This window comes from Caenorhabditis elegans, chromosome V (genome assembly GCF_000002985.6).
Source record: "Caenorhabditis elegans chromosome V".
NCBI classification, from domain to species: domain Eukaryota; kingdom Metazoa; phylum Nematoda; class Chromadorea; order Rhabditida; family Rhabditidae; genus Caenorhabditis; species Caenorhabditis elegans.
In genome coordinates, this window is record NC_003283.11 from 15,957,316 (window position 1) to 15,975,794 (window position 18,479).

Here is an 18,479-nt window from a genome sequence, read left to right on the forward strand (position 1 = left end):
TTTCGCGTCGTCACACTTCACAATCATTTGGTAGATATTTGATCTTATACTTCCTTCAAAATTTTGTAATTTCATTTGATATTTTTGAAGTGTCGCTACTGGAAAAATGATGTCAATTGCAACTCAAAATGTTGTTCAACTCGCTTTCGGATTTTTCGTCAATTTTGTGGCTTTCAATACTCAGGGTAAGACACATCTGTTCTGTGCCTACAGGTGTGCCTACCGCCAATTGTGAAATGAATGGCAAAACTCAGAAAACATCAGGCGCTTACTTAAGGCCATGACCAAAAAAAGTCAAATAGGTGGTCAGCAAGCACGAAGGCATGATTGTAATCATTCAATTTCAATATTTTTTTCAGGAATGATTGAAGAATCGGTGGTCGAAAGTGTATCGCTGGATGGATCTATCACAAAATACGCTGGTTATTACAGTTTAGCGATTATTTATGCATTTTATACGCTGGGAAATCTCACAGCCGCTCAAATTGTGGACACTTTGACACCAAAATGGGCAATGTGCATTGGAGCTCTTTGTTATGCGAGTTTTCAGGTTCATATTAATTTTTAGCGACCTCAAAACTTGAAAAAGAAATTTCAGGTCGGTTTTCTATTTTTAAATTCCACGTATTTGTACATTTCAAGTGCAATTTTGGGATTCGGATCGTCCAGTAAGTTTTTGATTTCTGGTAAACTTTAGTTTTTAAAATTTTTCAGTTTTATGGACCGGACAAGGATCCTACCTGTCACAGAATTGCACAAAAGAGACCACAAGTCGCATGGCGGCCCTGTTATGGGGAATGCATGAATGTTGCCTGATTGGTGGCGGAATTCTGATTTTCATCGTTTTTTCGGTGACCGATTCATATGATGTTATACCAAAATTTACGGTAGGTACTAACTTCAATGTTTTTTTTTTAATTTGGCCTGTTAAGAATTCTTTTTTTTTTCCAGATCAAACTCCTATACTCAATGTTCACAATTCTTGCAATTTTATCCGCATTCGTGTTCTCCATGCTCAGAGAGCCAGTCTACAAAAAAGAAAAATCCGGATGTTACAAAAAACTAATGACATCGACTTTTCGTCTTCTGTTCACCAGGAAAATGCTCTTTCTAATAGTGATCTTCTCATATGTCGGAATTGAGCAGAGTTTTTGGACAGGTTACTTTACTTTATCTGGGTTATTTTTGGATTCCTACTTTTTCAGGAATCTACCCCACTTGTGTCTCTTTCACAAGAAAATTGGGATACAATGGTAATGCACTAGTAGCTCTCAATTTAATTTGCACTGGAATCGGACAGGTTTCTGGTATGCGGAAGTGACTCTTTACCAGAAAACTGTTGTAATTCAGCTGGTATAATATTTGGATTCCTTGGCGATAAGGTTCGGAAGCTAGGTCGTGACTATCTGATTCTGTTCGCAACTTTTATTCATCTGTTAGCTTATGTGATAATTGGGTTGAACTTCCCGGCAAGTGCATCACTGACAAAAAATGATGATAGTGGATTGTTCTGGACACCGAAGTAGGTTATTCGTAGAAAAATCTGAAATTAAAAAACTTTCAGTCTTTATGTAGCTCTGGCAATAGGAATCGTGCTGGGATTTGCTGATGCCTGTTGGAATACGCAGATCATGTCTTTCCTGTGTGAAACTTACCCGGAAAAAAGTGCTCAAGCTTTTGCGATTTTCAAGTTTTTTGAGGTAAGAGTAATTACTGGTTTTTCGAATAATATTATCAGAAACTTCTTTTTTTTTGAAATCCCATGGGCAAATGTGAAACGTTTTCAGCTGTAAAAAAAACATTATTCAGAGTTCTTTGAATTTTACTTTTCCACGAATTTCAGTCTCTCCTATCCTGCTTCACATTCATTTTCTCATCACTGATATCCCTTTACTGGGTGCTCACAATCCTTTCAATATTCTCAATTCTGGCACTCATATGTTTTTTCATTGTGGAACGGGAACGCGTCGATCTGGAAAATGCGGAGGAAAATGCGATGGAAAATAGAAAATAAATAAATTTATGGTATTGAAGTGTGACATGAAAACACAGTTTTTTCGAATTTTTGTTTCATTATTTTTAACGACGGGAGAAGGTCACTCACTTGTGTGGGGAAAGAGATATTTTGATCTTTGTCTTTATTCGACTGCATTTTTTTTGTTGCTTACTAGACAGTTGTTTCACGAATCTTTGAATTTTTCTGAGAAAAAAGTTTATAAAATAAATTAGAATTTCCAACTGATTTTCTGTGTTCATTGTTTTTAAATAATTAAAAGTATTCAAGTTCAGTGAAACATTTTTGATTTTCATTTTGAACTTGAGAGACAACAAATGCACCGAGAGACGCAGAGAAGAAGAGTAACTCTGCGTCTCTTATTTAGTACTAACACATAAACAATTCCAAAATGTTTTCCTGGGTTTCTTTTTTCAATTTTAAGCATTTGTCCCTTACACATTGAAACTGATCATATTAAAATTTAAAAATTCTACAGATGATATCAGTTACAAAGCAATATGTGGTTCAGCTAGTATGCGCCTATTTTATTACATTGATGATATTCGGAGATAAAGGTGAAATTTTAGCACAATGGCTCGAAAACTCATTACTTTTCTTCTCTAGATCTTGGTAAAGAGATTGCTCAAAAAAGTGTAACCCTGGATGGTATTATCACCAAATTTGCTGGATATCATAGCTCCATTATAATCTATTCGGTTGGTGTTTTGACAAACTTCATAGCTGCATAAAAATTGTACACTCTACGGCCAACGTGGTTAACGTGCATTGGAACAATTGTGTTTGTGGCTTTTCAGGTTTGACTTTTGAAATTTTTTATATGATTTTTTTTATTGGCAGGATATTTGAATTTAAAAAAAATTAAAGCTCTTTGTAGTTTTTCAAATATATATTTTCCGCGGAAAATTATAATTGAAGTTTTAAAAAACTTTTGACGGAGTAACTCAAATTTCAAGTTCGAACAAAATGTGGGCAAGAAATTCAAATTTTCTTAATTATTTTGATTCAAATTGCAGTGTCTCAAACAATTTTAGCCGGAAAATCCAATTCAAATAGTTTCCTCAAAAATTTGATGCAAAACTGTTTTGAAAAATCAAAATTGAAATTTTGCAAAATTTTGCGTTTTTTGAGAGAATTGAACTTACATTGTAGAGAAAAATTCAATTTTCAGTTTTAAATTTCTAAAATAATTTTTCGGAAAAATTCAAACATTACAATTTCAAACAATTATATCACAAAATTTAAATGCATTTTTTGAACTTCATAGTGGCTTTTAACTTTCAGGTTGCGTTCTTATTTGTTGATGGTTCCTATTTGAATATCTTGAGTGCAGTGGTTGGATTTATTGCATCAAGTAAGTTATTTTCAATAGTTTAAGTGTTAACTGAAGCTTAAAAAACTTCCAGTGGTGTGGAAGAGCCACGGTTCATATCTCTCAAAGCACTTCACAAGAGACACAATTATCCAACGCGTCAAATTGTTCTGGAAGGCTCATGAATTTTGCGTGATCGTTGGAGGTGTTTTAATTTTAGCTGAGCTTCTTGTAATCGATTCATATTCGAATATGTCAAGGTTTTCGGTGAGTGTTTGGATAGTTAAAGTTAAATGTATTAATTTGAAATTTTTCAGTTCAAACTAACATACTTGGCTTTCGCAGCTTGGTCGATTACTTCACCCTACTTGATTGCAATTCTCGACAAATCAAAAAATGATCAAGAGATGATTGAGGACTCTACATCGATTTCTGAGATGTTGCTTGCTAAGAACTTGATGTTACTATCCATAGTGTTTGCACATATTGGAATTGCACAAAGTTTTTGGGCAGGTAAATTTTAAATTATAAAGGTTATCTTCTAAATTGCAGCGGCTTTATGGTTTTACGTCGAAAAAAAGCTAAAACGCTTTCCTTATCGTTAGATTAACTTTTTAGCTGTCTACCCAATTCATTTCGCATTTGATGAACAATTTTCGTACAAGGGAAGTTCAGTGCTAGCTTGAAATTTGATTTGCACCGGCGTCGGACAAATTCTAGGTAGGTATCCAAAATACTTAATTCTCAAAAAATCTAAATTTTCAGGTGGTTTGATGTTTGGAATATTTGGTGAAAAAATGAAAATGTTAGGGCATGATTTTCTGATTCTTCTCGGTACAGGCTTCAGTCTTTCGGCATACGTGGCAATGGGATTGAACGATTCAAGGTAACTTTTAGCCTATATTTATTATTACATTTATATATTTCTAATCTTCAGCTTGTTTATTTCTCTGAGTTGTGCTGCAGCATTAGGATTTTCCGACGTATGCTGGACTACTCAACTGATAACTTTTATTAATGAACAATATACTGATAGAAGTGAACAAGTGCTTTCAAATTTTAGAATGACAACTGTAAGTATTGAATGTATTATTTCCTTAACATAATGATACATTCAGGGTCTTCTATCCTGCTTCACTTTCATTCTAGCATCCCTGGTGTCCTTCTACTGGTTACTTGCAGTCTTATGTGTATCTTCAATTTTGGCTACTGTGTGCTTGTTTTTGGCTGAACAAAATCGAGAAGTTCCATCGAAAATGGCTAAGGTTGAATAAAACTTATATTCATGTGTTTTGCTAAAAGTATATGCAATTTTCGGTTTTGGGGCCTTTTCTTAAATTGATAAAATTCTACCCAATAAAAAGAGCAGCTGACAGTTGGCGGGCCCATTTTACAAATATTCTCTATTATTTTTTTCCGTAAAACTATTATTTTAAGTCGTTTATTTCAAAAAATAGCCGTGTTCATGTTGAACCGATTTCGAGCATGCAGGAACTTTGAGCTTGGTACTGAAGTCGTAAGCGATCGATTTTTAATTGTACCAATTATCCATTCACGATAGACCCGATTGAAATACATCATGCTTAAAGTACCAAAAAATGTGTGACACGATAGACAAATCGCCGAGATGAAAAATGATACTGAAGAAAGAATTTACAATTTTTGGGATGATTAGAAACTCACATTGGCTATTGGGAACGTTGAACATGATTGTACCAACGACTACTAAAATCGGAGCATAAAATACCAATATCGGAGTTGTTATCTGAAAACTTGTTTTTTTTCAATTTATTCCCTTAAATTCAAGTACCTGATAGCACAAGCTTTTAATCAGTTGTACGTGAACTTTTCGGGTTGAAGTTGATAATTGAACAGAATCAAGCGCTCTACTTGACATCCAAATCAACAAAAATACCGTAGCAATTCAACAGGTACTTGAAATCCGGATGTAGTAACAAAAACTGAGCTCTTGCTAGCTGCTGATTTGGGGTTGCTAAGAGAAAAGTGACAATCATAAGTGTTATTAAAAACAACTGCCACGTTGACAGTATAATGATTGATGACGCTGTGGACAATTTCAGATGATGACCAGATGGGAGAATAGCCTGATATCTAAGGAGAAATAAGTGCTCGACACTCCCAGCAGTAACAAAAATTGACGAAAAAGCAATCACCTGAAATAAGAAATTTTTGAACCAATAAAGATAAAAAAGTCTTTCGGACCAACGATGTGCTCAATGCGAAAACTTACACATTGAATTTTGGTACTTGTCTCAAACCCTAGAAGTTGAAAAAGCGTTGTAAATAGTTCGTGAGGCTGACCCATTGGAAATGGTGAAAATATTACAGGCATTATTCCTGATGATAATGAGAAATCCGTGGACATTGAGCAAATCTTCAATTAATCTGTTTCGCGTGAAACGATATGTTTGGTTTACCTGATAAGCAAGTAAATGCCAACGGAATGAGGAGAGTTGTCTTGTTTGGCAAAATAGGATTACGAAAATCCCGAAAATGTTTACCGGAGTTGTAACAATCGCGGTGAAGTGCATACTTCGTAGGTACCAGCTTGGAGCAACTTCTATCGGCATTTCCAGATAGAAAAAACTAAAGAATGGAATATTAGTAGGCAGACCGAAAAAATTAAGATATTAAAGCGAAAAGCAGATAAGACAAGCTTCTAATGAGATAAAAACTTCTAATGAGATAAAAAAGGCGAATAGTTTTTTTGCGAATTTTATTTCCTTTTATAGTTTGATTTTCTGAACGAAAAACTGAAGTTCTTTTGCAAAGACAAAGATCTGCGTAATTAGAATTCCGTTTTCTGTTTTTTATCTGAAAAAAAAAGGTATCCCACGGATTTGGTCAGAAAAATAACCAGAATGATTTTGGTTTTCATGGAATGATAATTTTAGATAGGGTCTCCACGGGATACAGGCGCAGTTTAAGAGCCTAGCGCCTGCCTGAAACTGAAAAAATATCAAGAAGTCACAAATTTCGAACACTTTAAAGACGTACACGATTTTGCATTTGTGTGCTCCGGAATGCAAATCTGAGACGAGCAGACTGGCAGGTTCCAGGCAGGCTTCTAAACCCGCCTACCTCCAATGGAATGTCTATCTAAAATTATTATTTCATTTAAACAAAAAATCCGTGCGTAAAAAATTTTCATTCAACATATTTAAAATTAGTCAAAATCGTTCAATTTTATATGACCGCTGACACATTTCGACCCGCATTGAAATTGGATCTTTCTCTCGCCAATACAAACTTTGAAGTGAGCGCCGTAGACGTGTTCATTGGCCGATTTCTCACAGCTGAAATCACCCATTGACGATAATGAGGGTTGAAGTAAAGCATGCTCAACGTTCCAAAAAATGTGTGATATGATAAGCAGATGAGCGAAATGAAGAATGACACTGAAATTTGTGATTTGTCTTTTTCGAGACATTTTGAAAACTTATGTACATTGACTATTTGGTATACTCAACATCAGTGGAACAACCACTACTATTATGGGAATGTAGAATGCCAAAATTGGAACTATTATCTGGAATTTTCAAATAATGTTAAACCTTTTAAAAATTGAAAGAGTTACCTGCTGGCACAAACTTTTGATCAGCTGTAGATGCATTCTTTTTGTTGTAAGTGAAATTTGTATAGATTTCAATGATCTACTCGACATCCAAATCAGCACTATTACAGTAACCATTCCAATTCCTAGCCGGAAGAAGCACGAGAATAAAAATATGACGTGAATCAGCTCAACAACAACGCACACAATGAACACGTGCTCATCGGTCATTAGGTACTGAAGTTCCGGGTGTAATTGTGCAAAAAGAGCTCGAGCAACTTGTTGGTCGGGTACGGCAAGTTTGAAGCTTATTAACATCATTGTGATCAGGAATACTTGCCATATGGAGAGTAATAGAACTGAGATAAAAGTTGAAAGCTTGTGAGGGTGGCCGGAAGGAAGAATAGCTTGATAGCGAAGTAGGAATAAGAACTCGACGCTTCCAGCTGTGAGGTAGATTGACACGAACACAAGGATCTGGAAAATAAGGTTACTGTAGGCGTAGGTAGCCTCTTAGATAAACTGTAAAGAAAAAAATAAATTTTAATTCATAAAAGTTTTCTTGATATTTTTAAGAAACAATCAATATTTGACACCGCCCATTATTTCTGTTTTTGAGTATATCATCAAATTTGAGAACTTACACATTGTGCCTCCGTACTTGTTTCGAACCCGAATTTTTGAAAAATCAACGTATAAACCCCATGTGGTCTGCCAATTGGAAACGGCGAAAATATTACAGGTAATGTGCCGACGTTCAGGGAAAAGTCGCTAATCATGGAGAAAATCTATAAAAAAAAGTTAGTGATTGCTTAAAAGTTTTAATTTTGCTATAACAAGTTACCTGAAAAACTAGCAAATGCCATCGCAATGACGATAATTGCCTTGTTTGACAGAATAAAATAATCATAATTCCTGAAATATTAACTGGAGTAGTAACGATTGCGGAGAAATGCATCGCATAAAAATACCAGTCTGGTGACATATCGATCTGCATTTTTCTATGAAAATTGACGAAAAATGGCACGTGATGTAGATTCGATGATGCATAAACGAGCAAGAATCTTCTTGAAAACATGATGTAGTAAGTTAGTTATTTTTTCATTAATGAAGTGGAAATAAATAAAATAAAACAACAAAAAAAAATGTATTTAGCGAATAGGCCCTAATAGGGGTAAAAATACAAGAAAAAAACAATTTTCCGTTCGAAGTTCTGACCACTGAAGAGGAAGCAAGTTTTGCATTTCTTTAATTAGTAGCGTCAGCGTTTTTTTCTTGTTTCATTGTTTCAGTTTTTAATACTTTCATTTGATCTGTTAATAAATAGAAAAACAATACGTCCGAACAATTTATTTGATTTTTCATTTAAAAAATTTGAAAAAAATATCTTTAAAAATTTTTGCAAGATACGGAATAAAACTAACAAGCTGAGGAAGTTAATTTGAAATTGTCTCAGACTTTGTACCGACACGTATTATTTAAAAGCTTCAATGCATTTTGTCTCTTTTTTGGAGGTCCGTGAGAATGGCTCTGAAAAAAAGTTTAAAATAAACTTTTGAGAAATTTTTAAAAATAAAAGTAAAATCTGGGAGCATTTTTAAAAATCTGCAAAATTATTTCATCTAAAAGCATAAAAAAATCTCAAATTATTTTTAAAAAATTCAAAAATCTCACAGAATGTTTGTCTATTACTATGTAATAGTAAGCACCCTGAAATCATCGAAAATTTACCAAAAACTTTTTTCGGAGCATTTCTACCGGTTTTCAAAATAGTGGCAAAACACGCTGAAAATATTTTAGTCCGCGTTTTCCAAGTTTTCAGAGTTGAGTTTCGACGCTAAAATTTTTGTGGTGGCCTAGTCTGGGCATAAGCTTTTTAATGGCATATGCAGGTCTTGTTATGATATAACCTTTTCTTCCTTTTCTTGTAAAAGATGTGATACTTCATTTATTGTTACATAGTTATAACACCCAACAAACCAACTTAAGACATTAATTCAATATTAATTAAGAAATTTTCATCGAAAGATTATATAACTGCAGGTCGATATGAGTTCAATCTTTCCCGAGCTACAATTATCTTAGACGTTGGCAAAGAAGTGCTAAATTTCCGAGATCTGATAATGCTGCACAACCATTGACGATAATGACGATTGAAGTATAACATGCTTAATGTACCCAAAAAAGTATGCGTAGACATGCAAAGTAGAGAAATGAAGTACGACGCTGAAAATGGCATAAGGACTAGATTTTAAATGTTTAATATGACTTACTTTGCGAGTTGGGAATAGTAAATATCAAAGGAACAACCAAACTTATGATAGGTATGTAGAATGCTAAAATTGGCACAGCTATCTGAAACTGGCAACCTTTGCAAAAAAGCTTTGCAAATAGTTACAGAACCACTCACCTGATAACACAAACTCCTTATCAACTGCAAATGTATCCTCCGAGTGGTTGGCGATAGCTGAACAGATTTCAAAGCTCTACTTGACATCCAAATGAGCACTATTGCAATTGTGCCACCAATTCCGATTCGAAAAACGCACAGGCATAAGAATATGACATGAATAGTTTCGACAACTACGCATACTATGAACACATGCTTACTAGCCACTAGATACTGGAGATCCGGGTAAAGCTCGATAAACTGTGCTCTAGCAGTTTTTTGATCGGGTATTGCCAACTTGAACATGAGAAGCATCAGTGTAATCAGAAAGATTTGCCATATTAAAATAATGATAACAGAAAATACAGTTGTAAGTTTATTCGAATGGCTGGCGGGAAGAATAGCTTGATAACGGAGGAAAAATAGAAGTTCAACACTTCCGGCGGTAACGAAGAGTGAGACAATTACCATAATCTTAAATAATTTATATTGAATGCAATTAGATTAGTTGTATGCCAAGAACCTATAAACTCCCACGAAAAAAGGTACCCGCGGAATGTCGGCCGCAGTATTACTCGTTGTTTCATGTCTACGAGTCCCGCGAGCTCATGCGGGCCGGTGTACCATACTTTAATTCTACGGCCGATATTTCACGGACTCTAATTTTTTGTTTGAAAAACACTTACACACTGAGCCTCTGTACTTATTTCAGACCCAAATAATTCAAATATCCGCGTGAAAATCCCATGAGTAACTCCCATTGGAAACGGTGAAAAGATCACTGGAAGCATGCCAATGTTGAGCAAAAAATCGGATGTCATCGAGCAAACCTATCAATATCAATTTATATAAACTAAAATTTATATAAAACTGCATCTTAATTACCTGAAAAACTAGCAAATGCCACCGATAAGAGGCCAGTTGTTTTGTTTGACAAAATAAAATAACGTAAACTCCAAAAATGTTGACTGGTGTTGTGATCATTGCCGAAAAATGCATACCATAAATATACCAGTCCGGACCAACTTCGATAGGCATTTTTTAGTATGCTAAACTCGCTGAATAGAGTATGACGATTTCTGTGTGCAGTGAAGCTGAAATGAACAATGCTGAAAAAGAAAAAAATTCGTAATGAAAGAGGAAGGAAAATAATAACAATGCATTGAGTTTTAATGAGTTTTTGCCATAGACATCTACGAAGACGGTCTTGTTTTTATTTAAATAACGTTCAATTTGCTGACACATTTTTCAGAAAAGGATACTTAAAATGCAAAGAGGGAATTGAATATGTGATTTATATTGCGGCGAGTTTTCCAAAAAAACTTGTTTGACTTCTTATAATTCTTAAAATATCCACTAACCATTGACAAAAACAAAGATTGAAGTATAGCATGTTAAATTTGTCCAATAGTGTGTGCAAAGATATTCATAATAAGGAAATGAAGAAAAATGCTGAAAAGGTTTATTTAGAACATAATAAATAGCTTCATTACTGAAGGGGATAGGAGAAAAAAGCTGACAAAAATTGACAATCAAATTAAATATGGAAGAAAATAAGTGATGAATTTTGCCTGAAAACGCAAAAATGTCAAAGCAGTATTTCATTGGCGAGGGAAATTGAATTTTAATTCGTATCGTTTTTATTTTGCAAAATTAAATAATTTTAAATTTCAAATTTTTTAAACTAATTATAAAATTTAGAAAAGGTTTTTAATTTTTTTACAGTTTTGTATACTTGGTGACGATCCATTTCAATCGATTTCAAGCAAAATCTGAAATCGATTCCACCTTTAAACTAATATGTTTTGAAAACTGCCAATTCTAATTTTTTATTACTAAAACTTGAACAACATTAATATAATGCAATTTTCAAGGGCTTGAAGTTAAACTTTCCGGGCTTGTGCTTCTCTTCTTTTGACCCCACAAAAATACAAATTTCACAAACATACAAAAATATACAAATAATGCCAAAAATCCGAAATAAATACTATACAATATTGGGTAAGGATTTTCGAATCCAGATGTGTGAATACTAATGTGTAGGACATATAGAGCAGAGAATGTTCCGATAAGAATTCTGAAAATTTGAATTTTGGAATAAATTTTATCAGAGGTCGCTATAATATGAATATCAACTTACACGAGATAAACAATTATTCTCCAGAAAACCTTGAAATTCATCAGTTTTTTTGAACTACTTCTATTTGATTTATCCGTTTCCCATTGCTTTACTTGCTCTTTATTCGATTTTCGAATCGAGCTTCTAGGTCTCGGAAACTTGACTTCAAAATTTAGAGCATCAAATTTGTGTTTCCAATAAATCAATCGATCAATAAAAATGAGCACAGCGACCACGATCATACAAGTTGGAATGTAAAAGGAAGGATCGAGAGTTCCAGACCAAGAATTGTCGCGAATTCCCACGTACAGAAAAAGAACAGCTATTCCCAGCAGAATGATATTTGTAATTGAAATTATCGCTGAAAACTTTAACTTTATAGTGAAAATTCAACAATTTTGATTAAAAAAAAACCTACCATAACGAATCATTTTCTTCGTGTTCGTTCTTTCCTGAAATTTTGATTTTTGAAGAATACCACTACAAAAATGTTTGGCCTGAAACTTACATGCTCACTTAATTTAAACAATTTTTAAAAAAAATTGAAATGTTGTGGAAAATTCATATTTGTATTTTTCAAATAATTTGAGTTTAAAGTTTAAAATGTTGTGGAAATTTTCTTGTTTTTTTTATTTATTTAGACATAACTCAGAAACTTCTGAAAATGTTGGCAAAGAAGTTGGCAGAAAATTCAAATTTTTTTGGCAAAAAAAATCAACGTAAATGTTTATCAAAACAAACTATTGAGAATATTAGTGATTTTTTGTTAAGAAATCAAACTGAAAATTCAAGGCTGAAATACTTCAAAATCAATTCAAAAAACAAATAAAAACTAAAAATTAACCGTTTTTGAAATCGAAAACAAAACTTGTTTTCCAATTCAAAACTAAAATATTAGAGCTACGTATGTATCTAAATAAATAAACAAATAATAAAAACTCACAGACAAAAATTGAATAGACCCAACAAGATGGTGCCTGTCATGAAGAAGTAAACTTGATTCCCAGTGAACGATAAGGTCAGAAGTCATTTTCTGTCTATCATCACAGACATTAATTCTCTTCTTCTTTTTTTCATTGTTTACTAATTGTGAACATGTTATTTTATGTTCAGGTCAGCTGTTTGATCGTTTTCAACTTTTAATTGAAAACTGTGACGTGATTTGTTAGAAGAAAAGGACTAAATATTTTTGATAATTTTTAGAAAAATAAATTAGAAACAACAAACAAAAATAAGGGTAGTATACATGTGTAAACATTTTTTATCAGTTACTTGCTCACTGGTAAACTTTCGAAATTTATTTTTCAACATAAAAGTGAACATTTTCCGATTTTTTGAATCTATGTTTAATCATTCATTATTTATTTTATTACTTCACTTTTGTCAAACATTGAAATATCACAATCGAGTAGTGCAGAAACTCAAAAAATGTCTGACAATTAAAAAAAAACCTGCGTAAAACCGTAAATCACACAAAAATCTAAACACGTATAAATTTTTGACAGGGAAAATATTTCAAAGCTAGCTGTAGTTAGCAAGTATTTTGTAATCAGACAAATGTATTTTATCCAGCATCAAAAGACGGAACCAGTCAGCGGAAACCCAAAATTCGGAAGTAAAGAACTAGAACTGATCAGCGGGAAAAAATTGGATCACGTCTTAAAATGTTTATTAGAAATACTAAAAAAATTGCAAAAAAGGAGAACAATTCAAGAACCCATTCTTTCCACAGCCGACGCCATCACTCGATTTACAGATTTCTTCTGGAAAATCGGATGAGTTAAGTAGAAAACCCATGGAACCACACAAGTGTCCACGTCATTCATGAATGGACGAAGCACGATCAAGAAAAGGGTTAGGTCGTAAAATATTCGACCAACAACCTGAAAAATACAACTTTTGTGCTATTGGCCGTATCAGTCAGCAGCCGACACTAGACAGGGCAGAACCTAAACACGTTTTTTCTTGATAGTTTTTCTATTTTCCTGACAGAAACCGGCGGTTAGAGCTTATGTTATAAGTTGTTATACGGCTTCAGTGGTAGGCAAACTTTTCAGGCTTACCACTTTTGCGGAGGCACAGGTACAAGGTAGGCGTATGCCTTAACTTGAACTTACAGTGATCAATCCGTTAGTGAGATAAGACAAAGACATCGAAGCAGTTGTCAGTGTTAATGAAATTTCAGCTCTATGTGAAGCTTGAGATCTCATTGAAGGAGGCACTGAGAGCTTGAATTTGATGAGTTTCACTATCAATACTGAATTGAAGCCAAAACAGATGGAAAACCAGAAGAATGTGTTGAACATCACTAGAAAATTATTTGTCCACTGAAAGTCAACGTTTGAAATGTTTGATTTTATGATTCAGCATATTTTTACCCCGAATATTGTACCTGTGGCTCTTAACAAAATTGACCCAAAAATAGGATATGCAATATGACTACAGTATCCATCACCCGGGAACATTATAACTGTGAAGAGAATCGGATATAGGAAAATTAATGGCAACCAGCGGAGAATTTTTATGTTTATCTGGAAAACAAAATATTTTCTGAAAACTAAGTTTAAAGTAATAATTCAATATACATATGTATAATGCATTTTTTTGATCGCCTACCTTCTGAAAATCCGAAGGAAAAATGATCAAATTTAGTCTGAGCAGAGCCACCAAACATGGAAAAAGCATTGTAACGTAGTTCAAGTAAAATGTGATAATAAGGAATATTATCAAATAACCATTTGGCTCAACACTGGCACACCAACTAGTGAATATACCAGTTACAGGGAGTCGAATGTAGAAGAAGTCAGCGATGAAGAATAAGAGCGACTAAACATTTACACTGTTTCTATTTTTATTTAGAATTTTTTTCTCGAAAATTCTGGACTGTGTTGAAATGTTGTGGAAATTTCTGGAAATTTGAGAAACTTCAGAAAACCTTTAGGAAAATAACTGTGAAATCTTTGAAGTTTTTATTTCGAAAAACTTCTGAAAAACATTATAAACTTCCAGAAGTATCGCGCGGAATCACTCAAAAACTTCCTGGGAGCTCCGAGAAACTTCTGAAAATTTCGAAAAGTTTGCGGAAAAATTTGACTGTATTTAGAAAATTATAGAAACTTCTGGAAAAAAGTTTCAAAAACTTCTAAACGTACATGTTTCCTCAGGATTGGGCAGGGAATATTATTTCCCTATCACACAAATGAAGACTACCGTACTTCAAATTGTGCTACTCAAATTTGGTGCTAATCTGTTATCCTTGATCACAACGTTTTTCGAAAAATTGCCCAAACCCACTAGTTTAAAATTATTTCAAAATCATGCAGTACATACATATAATTTGTACGACAATTATGACTGAAAATTCGAATTTGAAATCAGAATTTGAATTTACACCCAATGTACCTAGTACTAGAAAAGAATTGGAAGAAACTGCAATTTCTGAGTGACGAGTATTGAAATTGAATAAAATTTACAAACACTGTTGAATACCGTTTTGTTAAATACCGTTTCCCGATCGCAACGAGCTTACTGAATCACCTGTGTTAATTGAATTTTGAATTCAAAATTCTGATAGGAATTTTTATATATTTTTTTAAAATTTGAATTCCTCATATCTACTGGAGTAGCTCACCATAAAATGAGATAACGTGATTACTCCAAACAGCTGAACATTCACGTTTCTTTCATAATATTCGGTCAGAAATTTTGAAAGGATGTGAAAAACAACAACCACAGTGGCAGGAATATACAAAATTGGGACGAATGCCAGTAAAACGGGGACTGTGAAGAATGAGAATTGGTAGTCGATAAATTTAGGGACTCCATGAAAACCGCTAGGTATGGAATAGTTAGACATTTCTCCAGCGGAAATGAAATGTGTTTTGTTGGGCACGGGTTTTCCGAAAACAATTATGAAGTTGCTGTTAGTATTTAGGATAAGTATGGGTTACGTCGTGTGTGTAATTTCTATGAGTTGTCATTTGGACAGAAGTATGTATGTAAATGTGAAAGATCATGTTCAAAAGACCTAAAGCAAAAAAAACCTGCGTAAAACCGAAAATCACACAAAAATCTAATAATAAAAAAAATTATATTTTATCCAGCAACAAAAGACGGAACCAGTCAGCGAAAACCCAAAATTAGGAAGTAAAGAACTAGAACTGATCAGCGGGAAAAAATTAGAACATGTCTTAAAATGTTTATTAGAAATACTAAAAAAATTGCAAAAAGGAGAACAATTTAAGAACCCATTCTTTCCACAGCCGACGCCATCACTTGATTTACAGATTTCTTCTGGAAAATCGGATGAGTTAAGTAGAAGACCCATGGCACCACACAAGTGTCCACGTCATTCATGAATGGACGGAGCGCGACCAAGAACAGGGTCAGGTCTACGTATATTCTGCCGAAAATCTGAAAAATTCTATTGAACATCTCATTGAGCAGCCTACACATTTCAGTAGACAGGGATAAATGCTTGCCCATCAGGAATAGGCACTTCTTGTAGGCAAAAGGTCGGTCCAATAGTAAACTATAACTTACAGTATGCAATCCATTAGTGAGATACGCCAAAGCCATTGACGTAGTTGTCAATGTCAATGAGATCTCACCTTTTTGTGACAATTGTGATCTCATTGTAGAAGGCACCGAGAGTTTGAATTTGATAAGTTTCACTATCAATACCGCATTGATGCCGAGACAGATGGAAACCCAGAGGAACGTATTGAACATTAATATATAGTTATTTGTCCACTAAAATTCAAAAATGAAAGGTTTTTTCGATTGATTTTGTGTTTTACTACATACCCCAAACATTGTATCCGTAACTCTCAACATAATTGAACCATAAATAGGATATGCAACATGACTACAGAACCCATTGCCCGGAAACATGATAGCTATGCAGAGAATCGGATATATAAATACTATTGGTAAACACTTGATAATTTTTGTATTTATCTAAAACACAGCATAGTTTTGGAACTTAAATTTCAAAGAAAATATTTCCGACTACCTTCTGATAACTCGATGGGAAAACAATCAAATTTAGTCTGAGCAGAGCCACCAAACACGGAAAAATCATTGTTGCGTAGTTTATGTAAAACACGATGATAATAAATATTATCAAATAACCATTTGGCTGAACACTAGCACACCAACTAGTGAATGCTCCAGCCAAGGGGAGCCGTAAGTAGAAGAATTCCGCGATGAAGAATAAGAAGGACTGAATCAATATCAATTTTTTTCGAAAATCAATTTGTATGCATTTTAGAATTATTTTCAAATTATTATATCACTAAAACATTAACATGAAAACTCCTCATTCTTGAGTTACCGAAGTTTCAAAAAAACTATCAAAAATGAACTCGCGTGGTGTCGGCCGCTGTACCTTTCGATATCAATGTCTTGGAATGTTGAAACATGTAGACAACATTCTAGGCAACAGCTTATGATTTAAGTTTTATTTCTAGAGTTTCTAGTTTGTTATTTCTGCTCTTTCGAAAATATGAAAAAATCAGTTTAAAAACCAAAAATCATTTTTTTCGAAATCCCTCTTTCTCAAATCTTGCTGCTCAATTTTGTGTTGATCAGTCAATTTCTTCGATCACTTTTTTTGAAAGTAAAGCTTAACCCCCAAATTTGACATTACTCTCGAAAACATTTATCAACACCTATAATTTGTGAGACCATTATGACTAAAAATTCATTTTTAGAATTCGAAATGTACACCCGATGTACCCTAGGAAGAAATTATAATGTTTCAATGACGAGTACCAAATGTTGAAATTGAATAAAATTTAGAAGCAAGAAAAGTATACCATATGTTTAAGTCAAAACTTCCATGCAGGTGCCTAGCTTATGCCTACACACGCCTACACGCCTACATACCTCACGCCTACCTAAGGCGGACAGGTTTCAGGCAGGAATCAAGTCTTGAAACCGTGCCTACCTCTCATGTCTACTGGGATAACTCACCATATAATGAGATAACGTGATTACTCCAAACAATTGAACATTCACGTTTCTATCAAAATATTCGGCCAGAAATTTTTTAAAGATGCGAAAGGCGACAACCATTGTGGCAGGAATATACAGAATCGGGACGAATGCCAGCAGAACGGGGACTGTGAAGAATGAGAACTGGTAGTTGATAAACTTAGGAACTCCATGAAAAGTGCTTGGTACGGAGTAGTTCGTCAACGTCCCAGCCATTGGAATTTTGGAAATGAAGTATGTTTTTTGTTTGGCTGAAGCTGTTTTCTGACATCAATTATCAAGTTTCCGTCAGTTTTGAGATAATTGCAGGTTGCGCAGTCTGTGTAAGATCTATGTTTTTGTTCAGTTGGGCAAAATATCATGAAAATGTTTTTGGAATAGTTTTTCGAAAAAAAATGGCGAAAAAGAAATCACATAGATCAAAACTCTGAAATGTTTTTTTATTATCAAAAAAATCCAGCAAAATAAGTGAAACTAATCGGTAAAAACCCCGAAAATAGTTAGAAGTAAGCTAAAAGTAATCAGTAGAAAGTCATTACTAGCAAGTAAAGAGTCTATTAGAAATAGTTTTTTGTCAATTGGCTTATGTTTGGATTGGATCTATGTGTTTTGTTACTCGATATTAAACTCAAACCACATTCTCATGCAAAATAAAATAAAAAAATTTAAAGAAAACTACTTTGCCAAAAAACCTGTGTTTTCCACAAAGTTTAAATAAATTTTTAATCTTTTTGAAGACATTTTTGAATTTTTTATAGGAATTTTTGTTAGCCAAAAATATTAAACTGACTCGAAAGACTTAATTTCATAATGACACTTTTTTAAAAAGTTTCCAAAAATTTATCATGGTGTGTGAAAATGTCAAAAATAAAGATAAAAAATTTTTAACATTTTGTCTGAATTTTTTTTGTTTTTTTGTACCAGATTGTTCTTGTTGCAACAGCTGAAATACAGTTATCACCTGTTATTGAATATTTCGGTCGTTTATCTTGCGCTAGCTCATTGATTAAAGCTCATTTTAAGTCTATGGGCACCTAAAAATAATCAAAATTGGGTGCCTCTTGGCTTAAAATA

The 18,479-nt window shown here is 33.7% G+C and overlaps 6 protein-coding genes, 1 non-coding gene and 2 pseudogenes across 10 annotated transcripts; 3 read left to right on the plus strand and 6 right to left on the minus strand.

Moving 5' to 3' along the window:
- Window positions 1-82: 82 nt before the first annotated feature.
- On the plus strand, window positions 83-2,242 carry F36G9.3. Of its 2 annotated transcripts, none has more exons than NM_001276975.4 (9): window positions 83-185; window positions 360-550; window positions 599-668; window positions 715-887; window positions 952-1,159; window positions 1,206-1,307; window positions 1,351-1,522; window positions 1,576-1,700; window positions 1,844-2,239. In NM_001276975.4, exons 1-8 carry the CDS (start codon window positions 107-109, stop codon window positions 1,607-1,609), a joined length of 1,029 nt encoding a protein of 342 aa, NP_001263904.1. In that variant the 5' UTR covers window positions 83-106; the 3' UTR covers window positions 1,610-1,700; window positions 1,844-2,239. The 2 variants fall into 2 exon arrangements, with proteins under 2 accessions (NP_001263904.1, NP_506999.2); NM_074598.5 differs by having other exon boundaries at window positions 91-185; window positions 1,565-1,700; window positions 1,844-2,242.
- Window positions 2,243-2,492: 250 nt separating this feature from the next.
- F36G9.4 lies at window positions 2,493-4,600 on the plus strand (annotated as a pseudogene). Its single transcript has 9 exons — window positions 2,493-2,571; window positions 2,621-2,811; window positions 3,299-3,368; window positions 3,421-3,593; window positions 3,644-3,839; window positions 3,945-4,046; window positions 4,092-4,212; window positions 4,264-4,399; window positions 4,445-4,600. Coding segments are annotated over exons 1-9 (1,224 nt in total).
- Window positions 4,601-4,770: 170 nt separating this feature from the next.
- Window positions 4,771-5,917, minus strand: sri-3 (annotated as a pseudogene). The gene is made up of 4 exons: window positions 5,765-5,917; window positions 5,578-5,721; window positions 5,010-5,500; window positions 4,771-4,966 (listed from the first exon to the last, which is right to left on the minus strand). Coding segments are annotated over exons 1-4 (984 nt in total).
- Window positions 5,918-6,476: 559 nt separating this feature from the next.
- sri-2 (Serpentine Receptor, class H) lies at window positions 6,477-7,899 on the minus strand. Its single transcript, NM_074600.2, has 5 exons — window positions 7,745-7,899; window positions 7,545-7,688; window positions 6,925-7,377; window positions 6,795-6,876; window positions 6,477-6,745 (listed from the first exon to the last, which is right to left on the minus strand). The coding sequence occupies exons 1-5, from the start codon at window positions 7,895-7,897 to the stop codon at window positions 6,534-6,536; spliced, it is 1,044 nt and encodes a 347-aa protein (NP_507001.1). The 5' UTR covers window positions 7,898-7,899; the 3' UTR covers window positions 6,477-6,533.
- A 938-nt stretch (window positions 7,900-8,837) lies between these two features.
- On the minus strand, window positions 8,838-10,327 carry sri-1 (Serpentine Receptor, class H; the record flags this gene model as incomplete). The annotated part of the gene is made up of 5 exons (NM_074601.2): window positions 8,838-9,126; window positions 9,174-9,255; window positions 9,311-9,763; window positions 9,976-10,119; window positions 10,175-10,327. 5 exons carry the CDS (start codon window positions 10,325-10,327, stop codon window positions 8,930-8,932), a joined length of 1,029 nt encoding a protein of 342 aa, NP_507002.1. The 3' UTR covers window positions 8,838-8,929.
- Window positions 10,328-11,102: 775 nt separating this feature from the next.
- Window positions 11,103-12,438, minus strand: F36G9.7 (Group-specific protein; the record flags this gene model as incomplete). Its single annotated transcript, NM_074602.3, has 4 exons — window positions 11,103-11,366; window positions 11,430-11,769; window positions 11,827-11,860; window positions 12,352-12,438. 4 exons carry the CDS (start codon window positions 12,436-12,438, stop codon window positions 11,159-11,161), a joined length of 669 nt encoding a protein of 222 aa, NP_507003.2. The 3' UTR covers window positions 11,103-11,158.
- On the plus strand, window positions 11,522-11,650 carry F36G9.18. The gene has a single exon (NR_070057.1). It is a non-coding gene; the product is annotated as an Unclassified non-coding RNA F36G9.18 (non-coding RNA).
- Window positions 12,439-13,060: 622 nt separating the features above from the next.
- On the minus strand, window positions 13,061-15,269 carry sru-23 (Serpentine Receptor, class U). Its single transcript, NM_074603.3, has 5 exons — window positions 15,040-15,269; window positions 14,025-14,234; window positions 13,787-13,939; window positions 13,526-13,735; window positions 13,061-13,291 (listed from the first exon to the last, which is right to left on the minus strand). The coding sequence occupies exons 1-5, from the start codon at window positions 15,262-15,264 to the stop codon at window positions 13,118-13,120; spliced, it is 972 nt and encodes a 323-aa protein (NP_507004.2). The 5' UTR covers window positions 15,265-15,269; the 3' UTR covers window positions 13,061-13,117.
- Window positions 15,270-15,647: 378 nt separating this feature from the next.
- On the minus strand, window positions 15,648-17,621 carry sru-22 (Serpentine Receptor, class U; the record flags this gene model as incomplete). The annotated part of the gene is made up of 5 exons (NM_074604.3): window positions 15,648-15,821; window positions 15,951-16,160; window positions 16,215-16,367; window positions 16,423-16,632; window positions 17,385-17,621. The coding sequence occupies 5 exons, from the start codon at window positions 17,619-17,621 to the stop codon at window positions 15,648-15,650; spliced, it is 984 nt and encodes a 327-aa protein (NP_507005.1).
- Between the last annotated feature and the right edge of the window lie 858 nt (window positions 17,622-18,479).